The sequence below is a fragment of the Sphaeramia orbicularis genome, chromosome 17 (genome assembly GCF_902148855.1).
Source record: "Sphaeramia orbicularis chromosome 17, fSphaOr1.1, whole genome shotgun sequence".
Lineage (NCBI taxonomy): Eukaryota > Metazoa > Chordata > Actinopteri > Kurtiformes > Apogonidae > Sphaeramia > Sphaeramia orbicularis.
In genome coordinates this window covers 20,565,395-20,584,054 of record NC_043973.1, presented here as the reverse complement: position 1 = coordinate 20,584,054, position 18,660 = coordinate 20,565,395, and the positions used below count along the sequence as shown (strand labels likewise).

Here is an 18,660-nt window from a genome sequence, read left to right as displayed (position 1 = left end):
TAGACTGTATGTGGACCCTAAACTAAAATGAGTTTGACACCCCTGTCTTAACTGGAGCCTTAACTGGTGCAACACTGCCCTCAGGTGGTGAAACATGAGAATACAGAACAGCAGCCATCCGTGCATCTTGACTCGTAACAAAGACGAACCAGCACAGAGTTGAAGGCAGCATTTTAATACTTCTTTAGAGTTTCCCCGTCAATAAAGCGCCCAAAAACTACACCTATAAATGCTCTGACAGTCGGTGCCATTCATCAACATCTGCTATGAATGAGGACGGGATGTCTCCCACATCCGCGTCCATCTCACATCATCACCACCATCATCATCATCATCATCCGCGCTGATCACGTGGTGAGTCGTGAGCGGGCGGTGGGTGTGTCTTATCGCGTGTGGTTTCATTCATAACTACAGTCTTTATTTGAAGCCCAAATTAAAGTATGCAGACGGGGCAGGCTGCCTGTGGACCGCTTCAACCGGAGTCTACTGCTGGGTGAGTCCGTCCTTTTCTGTCATTCTCACGGCCCCCACGGAACCACGGAGACCCGCAGCGGTGATCGTACTGTGATGTGATACTATTTTATTATGTAAGATGTGAGAAAGGTGACACAGCTGGCTCCAGATAATCGCAGCATCCGATTTTGGTGAGAGATGATTGACGCGTACGAACCGAGAGAGATCCCGCGTCCGGTCCCGGGGCTGTGGAAGGCTCCCGTGTGACTGATCGTGATTTACTACCCCTTAGGCTGAGAGCAGACGACGCAGAAATGTGGGACAGCCCCGATCGGCGAGTTTTCGGAGTAGAGAGGAAGATGCTGCTGGTGCTGATGCTGAGGCTGATGCTGCTGAGCGCCGCTGGATGCAGAGGGTCTCTGTAGTCCGCCTGCACTGAGCGGAGGAAAGCTGCTTCAACACCGACACTATAGACCGTAAGATACTGCACATCTGGAGAGCATTACACCCCCCCCCCCTCCTCTCCCCAGTATCATGTCTATAATGTTGGAATGAACTAGAAAGGATAGGTCTATCCGTCTGTCTGAGCCGCCTGTCTGTCTGTCCGCCTCATGTATGTGGTCTATTACGTATCACACCAAGAGGATGTGTCAGAGAAATAACACACACACACACACACCTACACACACACACACACACACACACACACACACACACACACACACACACACACACACACACACACACACACACACACGGGATTATTTAGTCAATCGGGGTCAGTGTTTTCAGTTTTTCTCTGGTTATTTACCATCAGCCGACCTAAAAAAAAAAAAAAATAACATGAAACTGTGACCGCAGTTTTAGCACACTGTCAAAAACACAGAAAATAATAATAATAATAATAATAATAATAATAATAATAATAATAATAATGTATAATGTTTCTCAGCAGTATACAGCCACTAATATCTAACACTTTCATGCGTAGTGGTCACTACAGTGGACAGTTATTCTATAGATTTTCTCTTGTGTATTCAGGGGTTTTGTTGTTTTAGTTCCATATCAGCCAACACAGTGGACACTTATGCACCATCCCACACACTGACATTCCTGTAACTTTCCTGTTCTTTTATCTAAATCAATTACTAATTGTTAGTAGACTGTAATCGACAGTTTTGTTTTTTTTAAACAAGAACTTTTTTTTTTTTTTGCATATTATCTGAGTGAGCAATAACTAGTATTATAGTATGTTCAAATGTGAGAAAACATCAGATTAGCAGCATTAACCTCCTGAGACCCAGGAAAATGAAAATTTTAGCTTTTTTCCATTAAACAATTGACTTGATTGGAAACCGTATAATGCAACCTTTTTTTTCCAGATACATTTTTTAAAATTATTTTTATTTATTTATTGTTTTTAATGGAATGTTCTTTGCAATGGACAGCAAGTAAAACTGTCAAACTTTTGTCCCCTACAGAGGACAAAAATGCATTGCTGGGTCTCAGGAGGGTAAAAATGTTTTTATTTCATAGTTTTCACCCAGTATATCAGTAAATGCATGTTTCTGAGATTCAAAAATTAAACACATGGTGTTCAGCTGAGTGGACATGTTTGCAACGCCATGAAAATAGGTTGATTTAAAAAAATTAAAATAAATAAATAAATAAATCACATTATTTTTTTTATGCCTAAAGAGGAATAAAAACACTCAGGAAAAAAAAAAAAAAATCTTGATTAAGGTTCTCATAATTCATGCATAAAAGGGTTAATAGTCCTGTGTTTTCCTCCTCTTTGTCACAGAAAATAAAGAAAAGAAATAAAAATGGGTGCAGTGACAGCTCATTGAAAGTGAACTTCTCAACCTTCCCATAGTAGCTGCTGAAATTCCACCTCTTTCAAACCCCAAGTGGAAAAGACCTCAGATAATGCATCAAAAAATGTAATATTACTGACGGCCACTAGATGATGAATGCCTCCAAAAAGGCATGGCTTTGTAGACTTATATAGAACTTCTCTAATAATATTGTGTTAGTGGTTTTTTTTCTTCCAGGCTCAGAAGCTGTAATAAGTGATCTGGGGGTCCATCTTTGAATTCAGTTATTATCAGTAGGATCACGGGGCAGATCTCACATCCATGTCCAAAAAAGGCAACATGGCGATGACCAAATCACAGACTGCTGGCTTTAAAACCAAACTAAACACATACACATAAAACTACTACTGATCAGTTTGTTTTAATAATAATTGGAGTTGATAAGTTTAATGACCAATCACAGACTAGATAGAATGTGTCATATGACATGAAACCAAGGACCTGGAGTGGGATGCAAACCCTGTAGTAAGACCACAGCTGATGTAGTCTGCCCCTATGTTTATACTGGTTAGTTAACTGACTGTTGCCATGGTAACAGAGATTTTAGTTGTAAGTGTTTGTCACTTTCACTTGAAGGTCAGCTTTTTTTGTTTGTTCGTTTAACGCTTATAAACGTAGACCTTTTGTAGCAACTTCTAAATGATGTTTTCTCTACATTTAACTTTTCCTAAATGATCCATTCCCATTTATTTAAAAAAAAAAAAATCTATGCATTTGGCATTTTTCAATACAGATCAGGTATTTTCCTATATTTCATTTACTGATCGTGTAGATGTTCATAAAAGCTCAGAAGTTAGTATCTAAACAGAAAAGACTAAAGCGAAATATGACTTTTTCAGTAAAATATATCACTACCTGTACATAGTGTCTTCAACCACTGCTATTTGGGTTTTACTGGTGCATCAATGCTGACAGTGTTTCCATTTTCACTACAGAGCCTCTAAATAAAACACAACTGATGCTACTGAAAAGCTGAAAACTGCATTTTAACTGACATTTTATGCCAATTAATAGGATATGATGGTTCAAAAAGTTCTTAAACATTTTAGATCAGTACATGATTTTTGTTGCCCAGTGCCTGTTTGGGTTTTTGAGGGTTAACTATTCTAATTCCTAAATTCGACTACGGTACAGAGTGAAAGCCGATTTCATCCTCTGTGTTATTTTAACCCATAAAGACCCAGTGTTATTTTTGTGGCAAAAATATTTTTTTCTCTATATTTAACTTCTCTTAAGTGATTTATCAGCATTTATTTATAATATTATCCTCTGTATTTTTTTTTCTGTGAAAATTATGTATTTTCCTGAATTTAATTTACTGATCATGTAGATGTTCATAAAAGCTCAGATTAAAGTTGAGGGTTATTATAACGAAAACAGAGAAAACTCAACAAAACGTGACTTTTTCAGCAAAGATATCAATAACTGAATGTAAAATACATCTCCATCCATTGTCATTTATCAAACTATGTAGGTTTTACTGGTGAATTAATGTTGTAGAAGATGATGGTGTTTCCACATTCACTATGAAGCCTCTGAACGTCCAAATGGGTCATATCTGATGACAAACTGTATTTTACACCAGTTATTTACATGTATTGATAGGATTAGTGGATCAACAGGTATTAAACATTTTAGATCAGTAGATGGTTTTGGTTGCCAGGAGATATTTGGGTTTTTATGGGTTAATGAATCTGCTCCAAAATTTACAGGATTCACCTCTGACCCACACTCTTCCCTTTCACCAAGTTTTATGAAAATCACTGCAGTTTTTTTGACAGTCCTGATAATCCAGAAAATGAGCGCAATTGTATAACCATCTGGGTGGAGTTAATATTATTAGTATTACTACTACTACTACTACTACTACTACTACTACTACTACTACTACTACTACTAATAATAATAATAATAATAATAATAATAATATGTTCTGATGCATAGAATCTGGCCTAAATACATTAGACTCTGAACATGCACCATTTATTATTTGGTAAATAATAAATTAACTGATAACTCTGATTACTGGTGTCTGTAATAACTTTGTCGAGCTGCAATGATACAGAAAAAGGAAAATGTAATATAATATTAAGTTGTTTTAGATTTTAATTTCCTTTGCTGGAGATGATATATGAATTTTTCTATGACAAAGAGGAGACAGATGTTTTCACCACATCTGGCCTTGAGGAGACATGTGTTAAAGCTCAACTGAATGAGGCTATTATGTCGACTTCATTTTCTAAACACTATTTTTTTTTTTTTTTTTTTAACAATTTGCCCTTGAAATTAAATGAATGTGCTCAGAAATTGAAGAGAAAATAAAACACCCAGTCATGAATTACTTACTGACCTCAACATTTTTTGTTGCTGATAATATTTTAGCGTCTGTGACCATGAGAATGTTGTTGATATTCAGAGACGTGTCCTCTGCATTGTTACCTTGAGCTTATGTGAGGTTTTACATAAAACAAAGACTCTCACATGTGAAGGAATGTGCAGCATTCAATGTGCAGTGTGTTCGGTGCATATATGACGAATGCAACCAGGGACTGATGTTACACAAGCTGCATGCTGTGGAAATAATGATGTCCTTTCAGCTCCTCTTCCTTTCTCTGTCTCTTTCTCTAACTTTTTATATACATCCAAACAGAAAAGGTCATTTCACAGAGATTAACACAGCCTGAAGAAGAGTGTTCTGTGAAGAATTTTCAGTTATAAAACATACAACTACAATAGGCTTGCCTTATGTAACAAGCCGGCATGTAAATCTGCACCACACGTAATTTTACACATGAAGATCACTATATAGGAATATTATTTAACTTGTCAACAGCTTCAGCAGAGTAAAAATATTCTTAAATGGGATAGTTTTTGAGATCAGTCCACCTGAGTTAGAACAAAGCATTAACACAGTGATTTATTTGTGCATATACAGGACATACATATGTTCTATTTTTAATTCCCAATTCACTTCCACTTTTATTCATTGGATATTTAACCCTTTCATGCATGAATTATGAGAACGTTAATCAAGATTTCTTTCCTTATTCCTCTTTAGGCATTTAAAAAACAATTAGATTAATTTTTTTTATGAAGCTATTTTTCATGGAGTTGCAAAAATATGTGTTTAATTTTTAAAGTAACGAAACTTGTATTTACAGATATACTGTGTGAAAACTATGAAATCAAAACACTTAATGCTGCTAATTTGATGTTTTCTCACATTTTAACATACACTACAAACAAAAAGTTATGGATATTTAAAATTTCTGAGGCTATTTTTTTTTTTTTTTTTTTTTTTTTTTCAGTGGGGATTTTTGCACAATGCTTTTTACTTTTTTGTGTGTGAATTGAATTGAAACAGATTTTTTTAAGGACCAGACATAATTTTATTTACAAATGGCAAAAATGCCAAAAAAAAAAAAAAAAAGGAATATCCTTAACTTTTTGTTTGTAGTGAACTCCAATACTAGTTACTTCATGGAGACAATATGCCAAAAAAAACCCAAAAACTTTTGTTGTTAATTACAGTCTAATAACGATAACAAGGAATTGATTTACACTCAAACATGTTAGATCTGGTTCATCAAGAACAGCCAAGTTACAGTAATGTTATCAATTGCAGCGTATTGTGTATTGTGTTGGCTGATATGAAACTAAAATAACAAAATTCATGAATATACAAGAGAACAGCTGTAGAATAACTGTCCGCTGTAGTGACCAGTATGCATGAAAGGGTTAATTGCATGACTTTCAGAGTACTGCTGATATTCTTTCCTTGATGAGTTTCTGGTTATATTCCCAGAAAATACACATGATAAAGTAGACGCTGCCACCGTTGTACAATCTAAGATTTTCATTATTTTGGGTTTTGGGGGAGGATCCCAATTCATCCAAATAAACCACTTTTGCGGCGAAATATTTAGATTACACCATGCCTTTTGTATAACGGACAAATTTGACATAAAAATACAAGGTTGTGCTTTGTTCAGACCCTGTGGAGGTGTCTCAAACTTTATTGATTTGTTGAAAGCATCTGGGTGCTTCCACGAAACTGGGTTCATTTTGATACCTGCTTTGCCAGCTTTTTAGACCCAATAATAAAAGAGAAATTTAGACGTATTTCCCCCAGGATGTACCTAATGAGGACATCAGATAAATGCAAAAAAATTATACTCTTGCTCTGAGCCATCTCAAAATTAATTAATTTCTAATAAAATATTGGAGCCAAAAATAGGACCAAAATTGAGACATGAAAAGCTACCTAGATGTCATTACATTTGATCTTGAAATCATCACTTGAAATGGTCTTATATAACTCTATAAATAAAGACGTTGTGTTAAATTTGACAATCCTATATAGTGGTTTTTCTAATCCATACATGTGGGTTTTTCATGAATCAGTAGTCTCGTTCCAGGTTTCGTGTGTAACCCATCATATCCACTGGAGTTACATGCAGAACCTGCCCATTTAAATGAATATAAATCGCAAGTGATTTTGCAACAGCGGTCATTTTTGTGAAACACTCTGCCTTGCATAATTAGTTAGATTCCCAAAGTGTACCTGTGAGACAATAAAAAGATATTTTTAAAAAATAGTAACATGGAATTTTTATGTCCTTTTTACCATGTTACATGTGGATTTTTGTATAAAAATAATTTTAAAAAAATTGTTGTGTGACCCAAAGTGCTTCCAAACTTGCTTCATAACATTGGTCTACATCTGGTTTGAATTTTTAGCCCCTCCTGTTTTTAGGGACCAGTTTCATTGAAGCACCCATATATAATAAGCAGGATTTGCACTCACTGTATTGTGTACTGCACTAGGAGTTATACTACAGCATTACATTTATATATGGGCTCAAAAATAAAAAGGGAATTTTAAGGTTTAATTTGGATAAGATATTGAATATTTCTGTTTGCTGGCCATTGAAGAACTGGCAAGTCTGACTTTTTTTAGTTTTCCATTCTTTACAGGGTTCACTGACGTTGACTTGGACCATGAGCAATGATTTGCCTGTTCTGACAAGTCTGACAGAGAACTCCACTGTGAGTATTACTGCATCCACCCCTCCCTGTCCGTCCAACACTGTCAGCACATACAGTCCACACCTTTTCATCAGCTCCCATCCGGTGTACAAACACTTTACAGATTAAATTGCACCTCTACCAAAGCAGCGACCCACAGGTGGTAAAAAGGACAAGCTGAGTTAACACTGCAGCGGTCCAGTATCAGGTATTATGTCCCAGTGTGGAACAGGAGCGAAGGACAGCTTGATCTGTATCGAAAGAGGATTTCATTCAAAAAAAAAAAAAAAAAAACAGGACAGAGTGTGCAGCTGGCTTTGTAGTCCCTGGAGGACGGGTGGAAACTGAGCCAGGGGCAGTGATGATCGGACAGTTTAAGCTGTCTCTGTGGACAGAGCGCTGACTGTTATTGTCTCCACAGTCTGTGTTACAAACATGGCATGAAGACTCGCACGAGGCTTCACTGTTTGAGCTGATTGATTGTGTTGTTCTACCCATTTGGCTGAGCTTGTAAAAACAGCCGATTTCAATAAGCTACAGATTCCCTGTGTGTATGTATCAAGGTGCTATACTGTGATGGAGTTGTTACTGAATAGACATAGACATATTCAACAGTTCAAAAAAAATATTTGTATCCCTGAAGACCTCAAGTTGAATGTAGGCCACTATAGCATCTAGAAAATCAGAAAATGGAGAGTTCATTGTAGCATGTCACAGCCTGCAGCAGGAACTGGGATTGAATGGAACAGAAAAAAAAGTGTTTTCATCTCCTCTAATGCACATAATCGTCATCTTCCTTTGGTTACAGTATGAGCAGACAATGGCTGCTTTTTCAGTTCAGTATCTGAGTGCACTCTAGTGTCCCTGTTTCACTGTTTGATTGAGTTTGTGATTGAGGTTGCCACAGACCCACTGATGCTTCATACCCATATGCTTCATAGTGAAAGCTAAAAGCCGGTGTGTATGTTCAGTCTGCAGCTGGCTTTAGGTTTCTGTTGTCATCTAAAGGTCAGCGTGCGGCCTGTGAGGAGCTCGCCGTTTTATCTGAGTCTGGTTTCACTCAGCGCTGGCCTCAACCTTTCACATTTAAATGGTCAAATGTTACGGTACATGAGTAGTCTATTTGTGACTGTAAAGCCCCACAATTATTTCCACTCTCCTTTGAAACTGTCATCAGAAGATAGCCAGGAAAGTCTGGTGTGGGGATTGCTCATGTGCATCTGCATCCTCCTCCTCCTCCACCTCCTCCTCCGATTTCCATTTTTAGCCTGTGGAGGCCTCATTTCCCCCTCATTGAGAAGAGCTGGGAAATTGAATTAAGGGTCTCGCTGACGTTTCGATTAGCATCCCCAGGCTCACTCAGCCAAGACTAAGAGTATTAATCAGAGAGAGTAGGGAGGAGAGCAATTGTGTATTGTGTGCTGTGCGTGCACGAGCAGGGAAGATGTATACGAGCTTGTGTGCATATGTGTGCACTTGTGACTGTGTGGATAAGGATCACTGTGAGGAGACAAGGACTTAGGAGAATCTTTAGGTGTTAATTCCACTCCTTATTAAATATTGCCGTACTAAGCTGACAGTATAATGCCACAAAGAAATTCCTCATAGCTGCAAAACTCAAAGGGAGAAGAATCAATCACTGTCCCAGCATGACAGGCCCACAAACCCCCTCCTCGCAGGAGCAAACATGACAACACAGATATGTAAGCCTCTGCTCTATTGTGCTATTAAAGAGATGAATAATGGGGATACACAAGAAATGGAAATGAAATTGATGTTGTGTAACCTAAACAATGACAGAGTGTGTACCGGGGTTTGGCTGATGTAGGTTTTAAAGGTGGATACTTGTGGTGATACAGCCCATATTTCCTGCCAATAACTGACTATGAAAAGCTGATTCATGATGATAAGAGGAATGTTGTGTCATAAACCTTTACTTGTATATTATTGTGTGGTGTTTCTTGACTCAAAGGGTGTTGCTATTGCTCAGTAGACTTTTTGTTTTAGTATTCTGGTTTAATGCTCCCATGGGACAGTAGACAGTAAATGGGTCAATATATGATTGAGGGACTTTTGAAGTCCATGGGATATATCTTGGGTACATCTTTATTAAAAGTAAAAAAAAAAAAGTTTTTTATCTTCATTATAATCATGTCTTTAAAATTTTCATAATTATTTAATTACGGAAACAATCACTTGTTAATGAATAAATAAATAAATAATAAATTACTAGACATACTAAAATGTCAACTAAACCATCCGAATTTAATAACGACCTTCTAATTAGCTAAACAATATTAAAATGAGCTTATTCAAAAATTGTTTTGATTGTGTTCTTTTTATTCAGTTGAGCTAATGATAACAGATATTTCTTTTTTGGCAATATATTAAACTTTATATGGAAAATAACAAATTGTATTTGTGACCAAGAAATCACTTTCAACTAAGTTACCAATTACGAAAACAGCTCTCGAGGAAGTGTGTTAATTCCAAATCACATGACCTGCTCCACATGATGTCATTTCCCCCAGAAGAAAACACTGGCAAGACTCCAAGATATGTTCTTTCTCATCTTTCTTAGTTATTTAATATAAAATACTGTGTGAGTCAAGTGTGTATTTACCACACTCTCATGTCAACAGTGTTACCACAATATCTTTATAAATAATTTTCAATTTCAATTTTACTCAATTGTATATATGATATTTAGAAGAATCTTTCTGTAAAAATGCCATGTGGTGTTATGGTTATGTTGATTTTAGGCCTGAAACAGCAAAAATGTGAACTATACCTGTCAACTATTTTACCTTGTAAATGTAACTCAAAAAGTCTCTCAATTATTTATTGAGACAAATTGCAGTAATTATTAAAACACATGATTCCAAAGAGGCTATCTGATGATGGTTTTATTAACATAGAATGGAAACTTGTGACCTCGAGAATGCTTTAGTGTTCTTGCATATGAAAGTGGACGTTTTGTAACAAACTTCCCTTTATCCAAAACTTCTGTAAACTTCTATTAAGTTTTAGAAACCTAAGTGCTGAAGGTCTGATCCAAATACTTTTACTAATCAATCTCTCTCTCTCTGAGCTAAATTTCATCATTAGTATGTGTGCGCTGAACCTGCTGGATTTAACTTTACATTGAAACCCCAATGATAACTAAATCTAACATATACTCATAGAAATAGTTGTCACTGCAATCAAATTAATGAGCAAATAATTTGAAGGAAGTATCTTTACATATCTACACACTGTCTGTTTAGTATTAATATGGTTAAATAAAGAACTCACATTTTGATGAGTTTATTTTTATTTCCTTGTAATTATCTTCTATAATAAAGTGGTCATTTTTGCAGATATATAACCTATTCAAAGATGTTACAGTACAACACCTTAATTTGATGATAATAGCTGTTTTTTGTACTTTGTATTTAGTGGTTTTATGTAATAGATGTCTGTTTGTACTACAGGGATGGATCTAACAACAAACTGACACAATGTCCACAAGCTCCTAAAAGCACTGAAACAAGCAATTATTTGACCAAAAACTGTATAAAATGTGTTTTATTCTTGTACTTCACTGTAAATTATTGTAATTATTCACAGAGCTGAACTTTTTATAGTGTAATATTTACATTTTGATTTTAATGCTTTTGAACACTGGTCTTGTTCCTGTTGTGCAGTAGGAACAATTAGGTGTGTTGACACAAGGCATTATATGACAATAAATACTTTAAAACTATTTTTGTGGGTCTTGAATCCATTTAAATACGGACTATATTATGGGATTCATGAGTAACATCCTCACATGCCACCCTGCAGAGACGTCTTGCCTGTTTCACCACTGCATGTAGAATTTTCTAGATCTGCCCCTGTTGTACTATGTTTTCTGTCCGTGTGTGACTGAATGAGATTTGAGAGCATTGTCTTGGTTTCACCCTGTCAGGATGTGCCTGTGTCTGCGGGCCAAGTGGACAACTATGTGTTGCTGTTGGTGCTGCTGAGTGTTTTTGCTGGGGGGATGCTGGTCCTGCTCTCCCTACTGCTCCTCTTCTGTCACCGCTGCTGCATGGGTGGGCGGCGCTACTCCAGGTGGGTGCAACCCACTGGGTGACACACTGTCACCCTGTGGCAGGTCAGGCTCATCTACAAGCACCCAGGGTTAACAGTAGCCCTGCAGTGGTGATGATATTATGGCTACAGTTGATTAAAGCTGTACATGACATTGAAAGCTGTGATGTGATGAGGCACTTTTGTTTCTGTGAATTACTCAGCGCATAAAAAAGTAAAACTCATTTTCCTTTTCACAGAGCGAGCGATGACCCTGAAAAGACAAACACCACTTATGCTGAGGATTCTCAGCCCACCCAAGGTGAGAACTTTTTTAAGTCCACACACATATATTCTGGTCCACAGTCATCACTAAGCCCTTCATTCCTCTCCCTTGGCTTGTCCTTGTCTTCTTTGTTACTCAGAAATCACCATTCGTCTGGATGAATCAGACGCTCTTTCAGCTTCAAGCTGTCACGATGGAGAGTCGGAGCGATTTGTCTCCACTGGGTCCACTGGCCGCAGAGTCTCCTTTAATGAATCTGCACTTTATGAACAGGAGAAGACGACACAGGACAAAGGACGAAGGTTCTGTTCAACTGAGACCACATGAATGTTTGTCTTATTTCAAAAATAGGATGCTAATGTTTACTGATTGATGTTCCTCAGATACACTCTCACTGAAGGAGACTTCCACCACTTGAAAAAGGCCCGGCTGACCCACCTGCACCTCCCTCCAGCCCCATGTGACCTGAAGATCCTCACTATCATGGAGTGTGACTCAAATGAAAGCAGCACAGTGAACATTAATGAAACTCCAGCTTCCAAACTGCCCCTCAGCATCTATCAGGTAACAACAGTGGATGGGATTTTACTGAATTTGAAAATAGAAACTGTGTTTGTTTTTGTTAACCTGTGCTGACTTTCTTTCCAGCCGACTGAGAGGAGAGTTCTTGCTGATCCTCTGGACTGGGTAGGAGGTCTGCCTGGAGACCCACACCACTCCATCATCCTGGACCAGGGCCACAGACCGGCTTCTTCAGTGATGAGACCACTGCACACGCGGTCGCAGACAGTACGTTTTTTTGTTTATTTGTTTTTTACTTCTTATTGAGAGTTATGAACTGTTATATAAACCAAGTAAATATATTAAAACTTTTTCAGTTCAGTGCTGTATAGAGCTGTCATTGGTAGACATTTGCTAGAAATAGACTAACATTTTATAAGACCACTAATGAAACTACAGCTTCCCAGGGTCAGACCCTCAGGAACGCCTGAATGAACAGAATAAATTATGGCAGGCATTCATTCTCACAGTTAAAGTACTTTGGAAAAGATAAAAAGAAACTAATTCCTTCAGATCTGCCAACTGCTACTTGTTTTAAGAATAAAATACAGACTTTGGTTAGAAATACATTTGCACAGATAGAGTTTTGCAGTGCAGATTGATCCACTTGTATCACACACAAACAGAACTGTGAAAAGCAGCTGCCACAGGCTTAAACCCACTGATGCACCGTGACATCAGTCATCACTGCAACTCAATGACAATATGACAAACGGCTGTCCCCTAAGGGCTTTGCCTCTGCCCGTCACAATTCATCTCAGCTCCTCTGCCTCCATCCTCCCTTAATGTCTCATCACCTGCCTCCATCTTCCTCTCTCTTCATCCCTTCTGTCAGATGGAGACTATCGGGGACAGGGGAGAGGCAGACAGTGAAAGGGGGATGAGAGGAGACTTGATTCCAGCTTCGGGCCAAACTTCAGTTCTGCATTTCTTCTCTAAACTGCGGCGCCACGCTAGTCTGGAGGGAGCAGGGCCGTATTTTAAGAGGTGGAAGTTTGACAGCAGCCACAGGGCTGCCAGCCTGGATGCCAAAGGTCTGGATGTTTGTCCTAAATAGATGAATAGGATTTAATCTGGTAAGGTGGAGTGAGTGATTCTTAATAAAGACTGTTCATGCACGAACTCAAACACACAACTCCTCTTCATTATCACTCCTTCAAAAGCTTTGCCCTCAAATTAAAATCTGAATCATCGCAACTTTAAAACTTTTCCATTACTTCTCAAGGGCCTTTAGTATAATTTCCATGACCCTTCACAACCTTTAAGTACCTGAACAGAAGCAGCCTTTAATTATTACATGAAAATTAAACAGCAACAATTAAGACCCTTTTTAGCACCTAAAAATCCACAAAATTAAAGAAAACCCTGAGTGTGTCTTCCAATCTATGGATAGATACTCAAAGATGCAAACCCCTACAGGGTCTCTGATTGGAATGTATGACTGTGGATTTATAAAAGAAATCCCCATCAGGACAAGGGAACTACTTGGGTAGTTCTTATGACATTTCCCAAATTTTCCCTGATTTTAAATAATTTCATGACTTTTTCAGGCCGTGAAAATTTTATTTTTTAATTCTATAAATTTTCCTGTTTTTTCATGGCCATGGGAGTCCTGTTAAACTCCATGTCCTGTGCACAAGCACATATCCATTCTCGTCTGGAATAGTGATGTGTGAATCAATCACATTATTTTGCTTTCTCCGTCTTTACCAGGGGTACATGTCAACGGGCAACAGTACCCATTTGATGCCAACATGGAAGAATTTCAAAGACCAACTTTTTGTAAAGGCTGCTAAATGTGGACTTATAAAAGTGCCTCCCATATACTTCCATCCAACTACTTCTCATTGGAAATAGTCAAACTTTTTCCAAAGAGTTTTTGTTCTCACAGGGACCCCAAAAACACCTTTGAATCTAGATAGGAAGTAGGTAGTCCTAATCCTAGTATGTCCACGTGCACTGAGTTTCTTTTCAGCCCACATGCAAAAAAACCCAATATATTTTCTGAACTTGACAAAAGGTGCATTGAATTAGAATTGCTTACTCCACCTTTACTTATGCCCAGCTTTACCAAAAGCAAAGTAATAAGTTGCTGTTAGTACAAATGTGACAGCATCAAGTAATAATGTGTTCGTTTTCTGTCAAAATTTCTGTCAGGATCGCCTAAAAGAAGGCCCTTCCAGAGACAAAGAGCAGCGAGTGAAACCACAGATCACACAGAAGATGACTCTTCTCCCCTTAGAGATGACATCATTGAATCCATCCCACACACTCCCATCCAGGCCACTGGACTCCAGTCTCTGTCTGCCGAGTGTCTTTCTCACCCAGCCACTGCACCCACATCAGTCTTCTTTAGCAGGTACATCCCTTTCCACGAGGCGAAATCCCAAGCCTTGGACTACTAGAAATGTTCATAATTGTAATTAATTAACTGACTGTTTCTCCATCTGTGCAGGCTAAAACTGGAGGCCATGGTGGAGGTAGGTGGCAGTGGCAGCTCTAGAGAAGGGCCATGTTTGCCAACAGATGATCCTTTTGCCTTTAGGCAAGAGGAGGCCACAGGCAAAGAAACAGGAGCAGAAAGTAAATTACAGGAAGCCATAAGTACAGGATCAGCAGGAGTCAGAGAAGAATCGATAGAAGACGATGACTTATTTGGAGTGCGACAAGAAGCTACCATTCAGGAAAGGTTTGAGGATGTGGTGAGGAAAGACACAAAGACAGTGCCACCAGTTGTGGGAAAGAAAGAGACAGAGGTGGATGATGGAGATGATGTGGTGTTGGGTGCTGAGGCGAGACAAAGGGCCGACTCTGGTTCATCTCTTTCTTTCATGATGCGTCAGGAGAGCTCTGAAGCCCCTCCATCTCTCTACAGAGACATTTGGAGCTTGCGAGCCTCTTTAGAGCAATACGCCTCCTCAGACCAGAGCAGCACTGATCGAGAGTCTATACGGAGCGATGCTGACAGCGTTTCATCTTTTGGTGCAGGAGCTCGCTCTGGTTTGGACAGCTGCTTGTCCCAAGACCTAGATGATGAGCCTGAGGGAGAAGGGGAAGGGGAGGCGTTGGAGGGTGGGATGAGAGGGGCGTCAGGTGGAGACAGTGAATCAGTGAGTGGAGCTGGAGGAGATGGTGAGGCAGGAAACAGGAAGCTTCTTCAGATGGACAGTGGCTATGCCTCCATTGAAGCACCGTCCAGGGCCCCGGAGGACATGCGGCTTTTTGGGAACACTGGAGCCCCTCGGGGGAAGACGGCGTCTGAGAGGAGACTATTTTTCACCAACTCTGGGAGGAAAGGCTCAGTGTGTGAGAGTGTGGAGGCCAGGCTGCTTCAAGAGGAGCTTGAGGATGACATGACTGACAGTACTGAGACACAGGAGAAAGTACAGGAGACCCAGACTCTTACACTTCAAGAACCATATCAGCTTCTGAAATCTCTTCATACTCAAAAATCTCCAGAATCACAACCACAGCTGATGTCTCCCTTGATGAAACCAGTGTCACAGCCCTCTAGTCCACACCGGCCTCGCCTCCGCCGCCGTGACTACAGCATTGATGAGAAAACAGACGCCCTTTTCAACGAGTTCCTCCGTCATGATCCACGGTTTGACCAGCAGGACTCTCCACTGCGCTCCAGACGTCGATCCAGAGTTCACCTCCGGAAGCAGTGGCAGAGACACAAGCAATACAGTGACCCAGGGTCGAGCAGTGGTGGCAGGTACTCTCCATCTTTGGAGAGGCAGCGGTTCACTCCACTGAGGCGAGGCGACAGTGCTGGTTACCCTCTTGACACCAGATATCACAGCACACTGTCACGCATAGCGAGTGCTGCAGATGAAGAAGCCAGTGAGGTTGCAGCTTGTGAGGAAGCAGCAAAAGAGAGCACAGAGAACAAAGATCCAGCAAGTGAGGGAGCTGCAGGGGAAGCCAACACAACCTCTGAAGGCGCTGATGCAACAAAGAGTGGCTCTGGCTGTGCAGAGTCGACTACTGAGGATGACGGCTGCCAAGTCTCTACAAACCAGGACACAGAAAGCACAACCATCCAGTCTTTGACCACTGTGACTGCACAGACAAGCTACATGGATCCCAGAGTTGACAACAGGAACAACAACAGCAGTCAGGCTATGCTATCAGAGGCACAGAGCAGCCTGACGGACAAGCTGGTCGTGTCAGTGGAGGAGAGGCTCTATGGCAGCCTGCGGAGTGCAGAGAAACTCGGCCAGGGAGGAACAGAGTGTGCCATCAAAGTGTCTCACACTGCCTCACCTGGCTTCAGCCCCATATAATCTCATAGCAATCCCATCCTGTTTGTTAACTTTCTTTCAAATCCATCATCTGTTGATTTAACTTGAGTGGTCTTATAACACAAATACCATTGTGTATGAGATATGATCTTATGTTTGGACAAATATTTAGATTCACAAATGTGGTCTGATAACAAATGCACCACCAGACATTCCTTTAACCGCAGTCATTATGATTCAGACCTTAATTTCCACTGTGACGCCATGTGCTGTGACATGTGATGTCCCTTTTAGTTATTCTTTCTCTTAAATGCACTCATAAAATAGCTAGATCCATATTTTGCTTACCATCTTTATAAAAAACAAAAAAACAAACCATCTTTTCAGAATTTACTGTGAAATCCCAGCATGCTACTGTATGTCTAAATAATGTGGATGTGAATACTGTACAGTTTTAACTTTAAAACAAAAAGCACTTTGATGGGAAGAAAGATAATGACAGAGCTTCTGACACTCATTTCTCTCATTTAAAACCATAATCTTCCTTAAGTGTCCTTCTTGTCTCGATCATCATCAGGGTAAATGTTTATGTGAGAGCTTGTGGTGTCTGTTTGACTGCTGACCATGTAAAAAAAAAAAAAAGCATCTTATCTGTCTTTAACATCTAATCAGACTGTCCCGAGGGTACACACATCATACCATGAAGGTAAAAAAAAAAAAAAATCCTATATAAACATACAGCCAACACAGTGAAGAAAATATGTGCATAAAGAACTTTTCTAGTCATTCTGCATCTTTTTTTTGTAAGATGGTGTTAGTCATCGGTCCTGGTTGTGCATGTAATTAAGGAGGTGGTATCCAGGAGCTTCCGCTGGCTTGAGCGTTGTATCATTACAGGGACTGTGCTGAAGGGGAGATGTGACGGATGACTGACACTGGAGCCTCTCGGGCGTTTTGACAGATGTTCCAGTGACAGACTGTGAAAGTGGAGGTTGAAACTGGATAGCAATGGCTCCTAAAACCCTGCATAATGAGATCTACAGTACAGTAACTGTTTTACTGAGGATAATGCAGGTGATGTTTTGTATTTTCTTTATGGTTAAAAAAAATTCCGTGAACAAAGCACCATTTAAGAGTAAGATGTTAATTCACTCTAAGATTTTTACTATTTCTTCTCTGCAATAAACCTTGATTTTTGCTGGAAAAAAAACTAAGCCAGTCTTCTCACTTTTCCTTGCTAGTGGAAATACAACAGCTGATACTCTGCAATCCTGTACATTTACTGTTAATAACATTTGCAGCAAACCTTAGCACCCAGTTGTTTCAGGAAATAAACCACTTAAAAATGCTACCATGCATCCACAATTCCATCTGCATTTAAATATCAATCTATGGCTGACAGCAATACAAAAATGAAGAAAAATATAAAATGTTACCAGCATTATCCTTTAATATTTTGTCGATATTGTACTTATTTTATGTCAGGGTTAAACACTTGGATGATTTCAGGTTTTTTACGTGTCATGAGATCCACAGGCTGAACAGGTTTCCTTCCACTGCATCTCTTCCATTAGAAAGGTCAATTGTAATTATTGTCTGCGTTTCTGTCAAATTGCATCTCTTTTAATGTGAGAGCATTGCTGCATGTTTTAATGCGTGGAGAATGCACTTGGGAAAGTGATGGTAGGTACAGTATGCCTGCTGAGTACAGCTTACAAGTCTGAGCTGCAGTGTGTTTATCTTATAAAACTCTGTGTCCACATATGTGTGAACCATCTGCTCTATAGAAAATCGACTAGTGCAGAAAATATCTTGCAGCCGTAATGGAGGCTAGAATTTGTGGGACCAACTGAGGCTCATTTTGAACTAAACATTTTTTTGTGAATAAAAAAAGATAAAAACTTTCCCCTTATCAGTATTTTTTACTCATTCCTGTAAGCTGACATAATGTGTAAAACTGTGAGTAGCAAAATCATTACCATGGGCGGAAAAACAAAGCGTGTTCACATAATAATCACGTTGCTGAAACATTCCTCACCATGTAGCTCTTCGTGTTTAGTGGAGAACCTCACTGTCGACCTTGCTGACGTAGGAGGCGCTGCTCTCTCCCTCCCTCAGAGTTGTGACTCACCTGCTCTCTGATCTATTACCAGTG

General features: G+C 39.3%; 1 protein-coding gene across 1 annotated transcript; it reads left to right on the top strand.

Moving 5' to 3' along the window:
* Positions 1-397: 397 nt before the first annotated feature.
* Positions 398-18,408, top strand: cbarpa (CACN subunit beta associated regulatory protein a). Its single transcript, XM_030159804.1, has 11 exons — positions 398-493; positions 746-929; positions 7,308-7,379; positions 11,308-11,453; positions 11,672-11,733; positions 11,837-11,999; positions 12,081-12,261; positions 12,346-12,486; positions 13,094-13,292; positions 14,416-14,617; positions 14,714-18,408. The coding sequence occupies exons 3-11, from the start codon at positions 7,332-7,334 to the stop codon at positions 16,545-16,547; spliced, it is 2,976 nt and encodes a 991-aa protein (XP_030015664.1). The 5' UTR covers positions 398-493; positions 746-929; positions 7,308-7,331; the 3' UTR covers positions 16,548-18,408.
* The last annotated feature ends 252 nt before the right edge of the window (positions 18,409-18,660 follow it).

Bases quoted from the DNA above. Each gene is read 5' to 3' on its own strand.
- cbarpa (XM_030159804.1), top strand. From the start codon at position 7,332: ATGAGCAATGATTTGCCTGTTCTGACAAGTCTGACAGAGAACTCCACT. The intron at 12,262-12,345 runs GTAACAACAGTG...CTTTCTTTCCAG, and splicing joins TGCCCCTCAGCATCTATCAG to CCGACTGAGAGGAGAGTTCT. The intron at 14,618-14,713 runs GTACATCCCTTT...CCATCTGTGCAG, and splicing joins ACATCAGTCTTCTTTAGCAG to GCTAAAACTGGAGGCCATGG.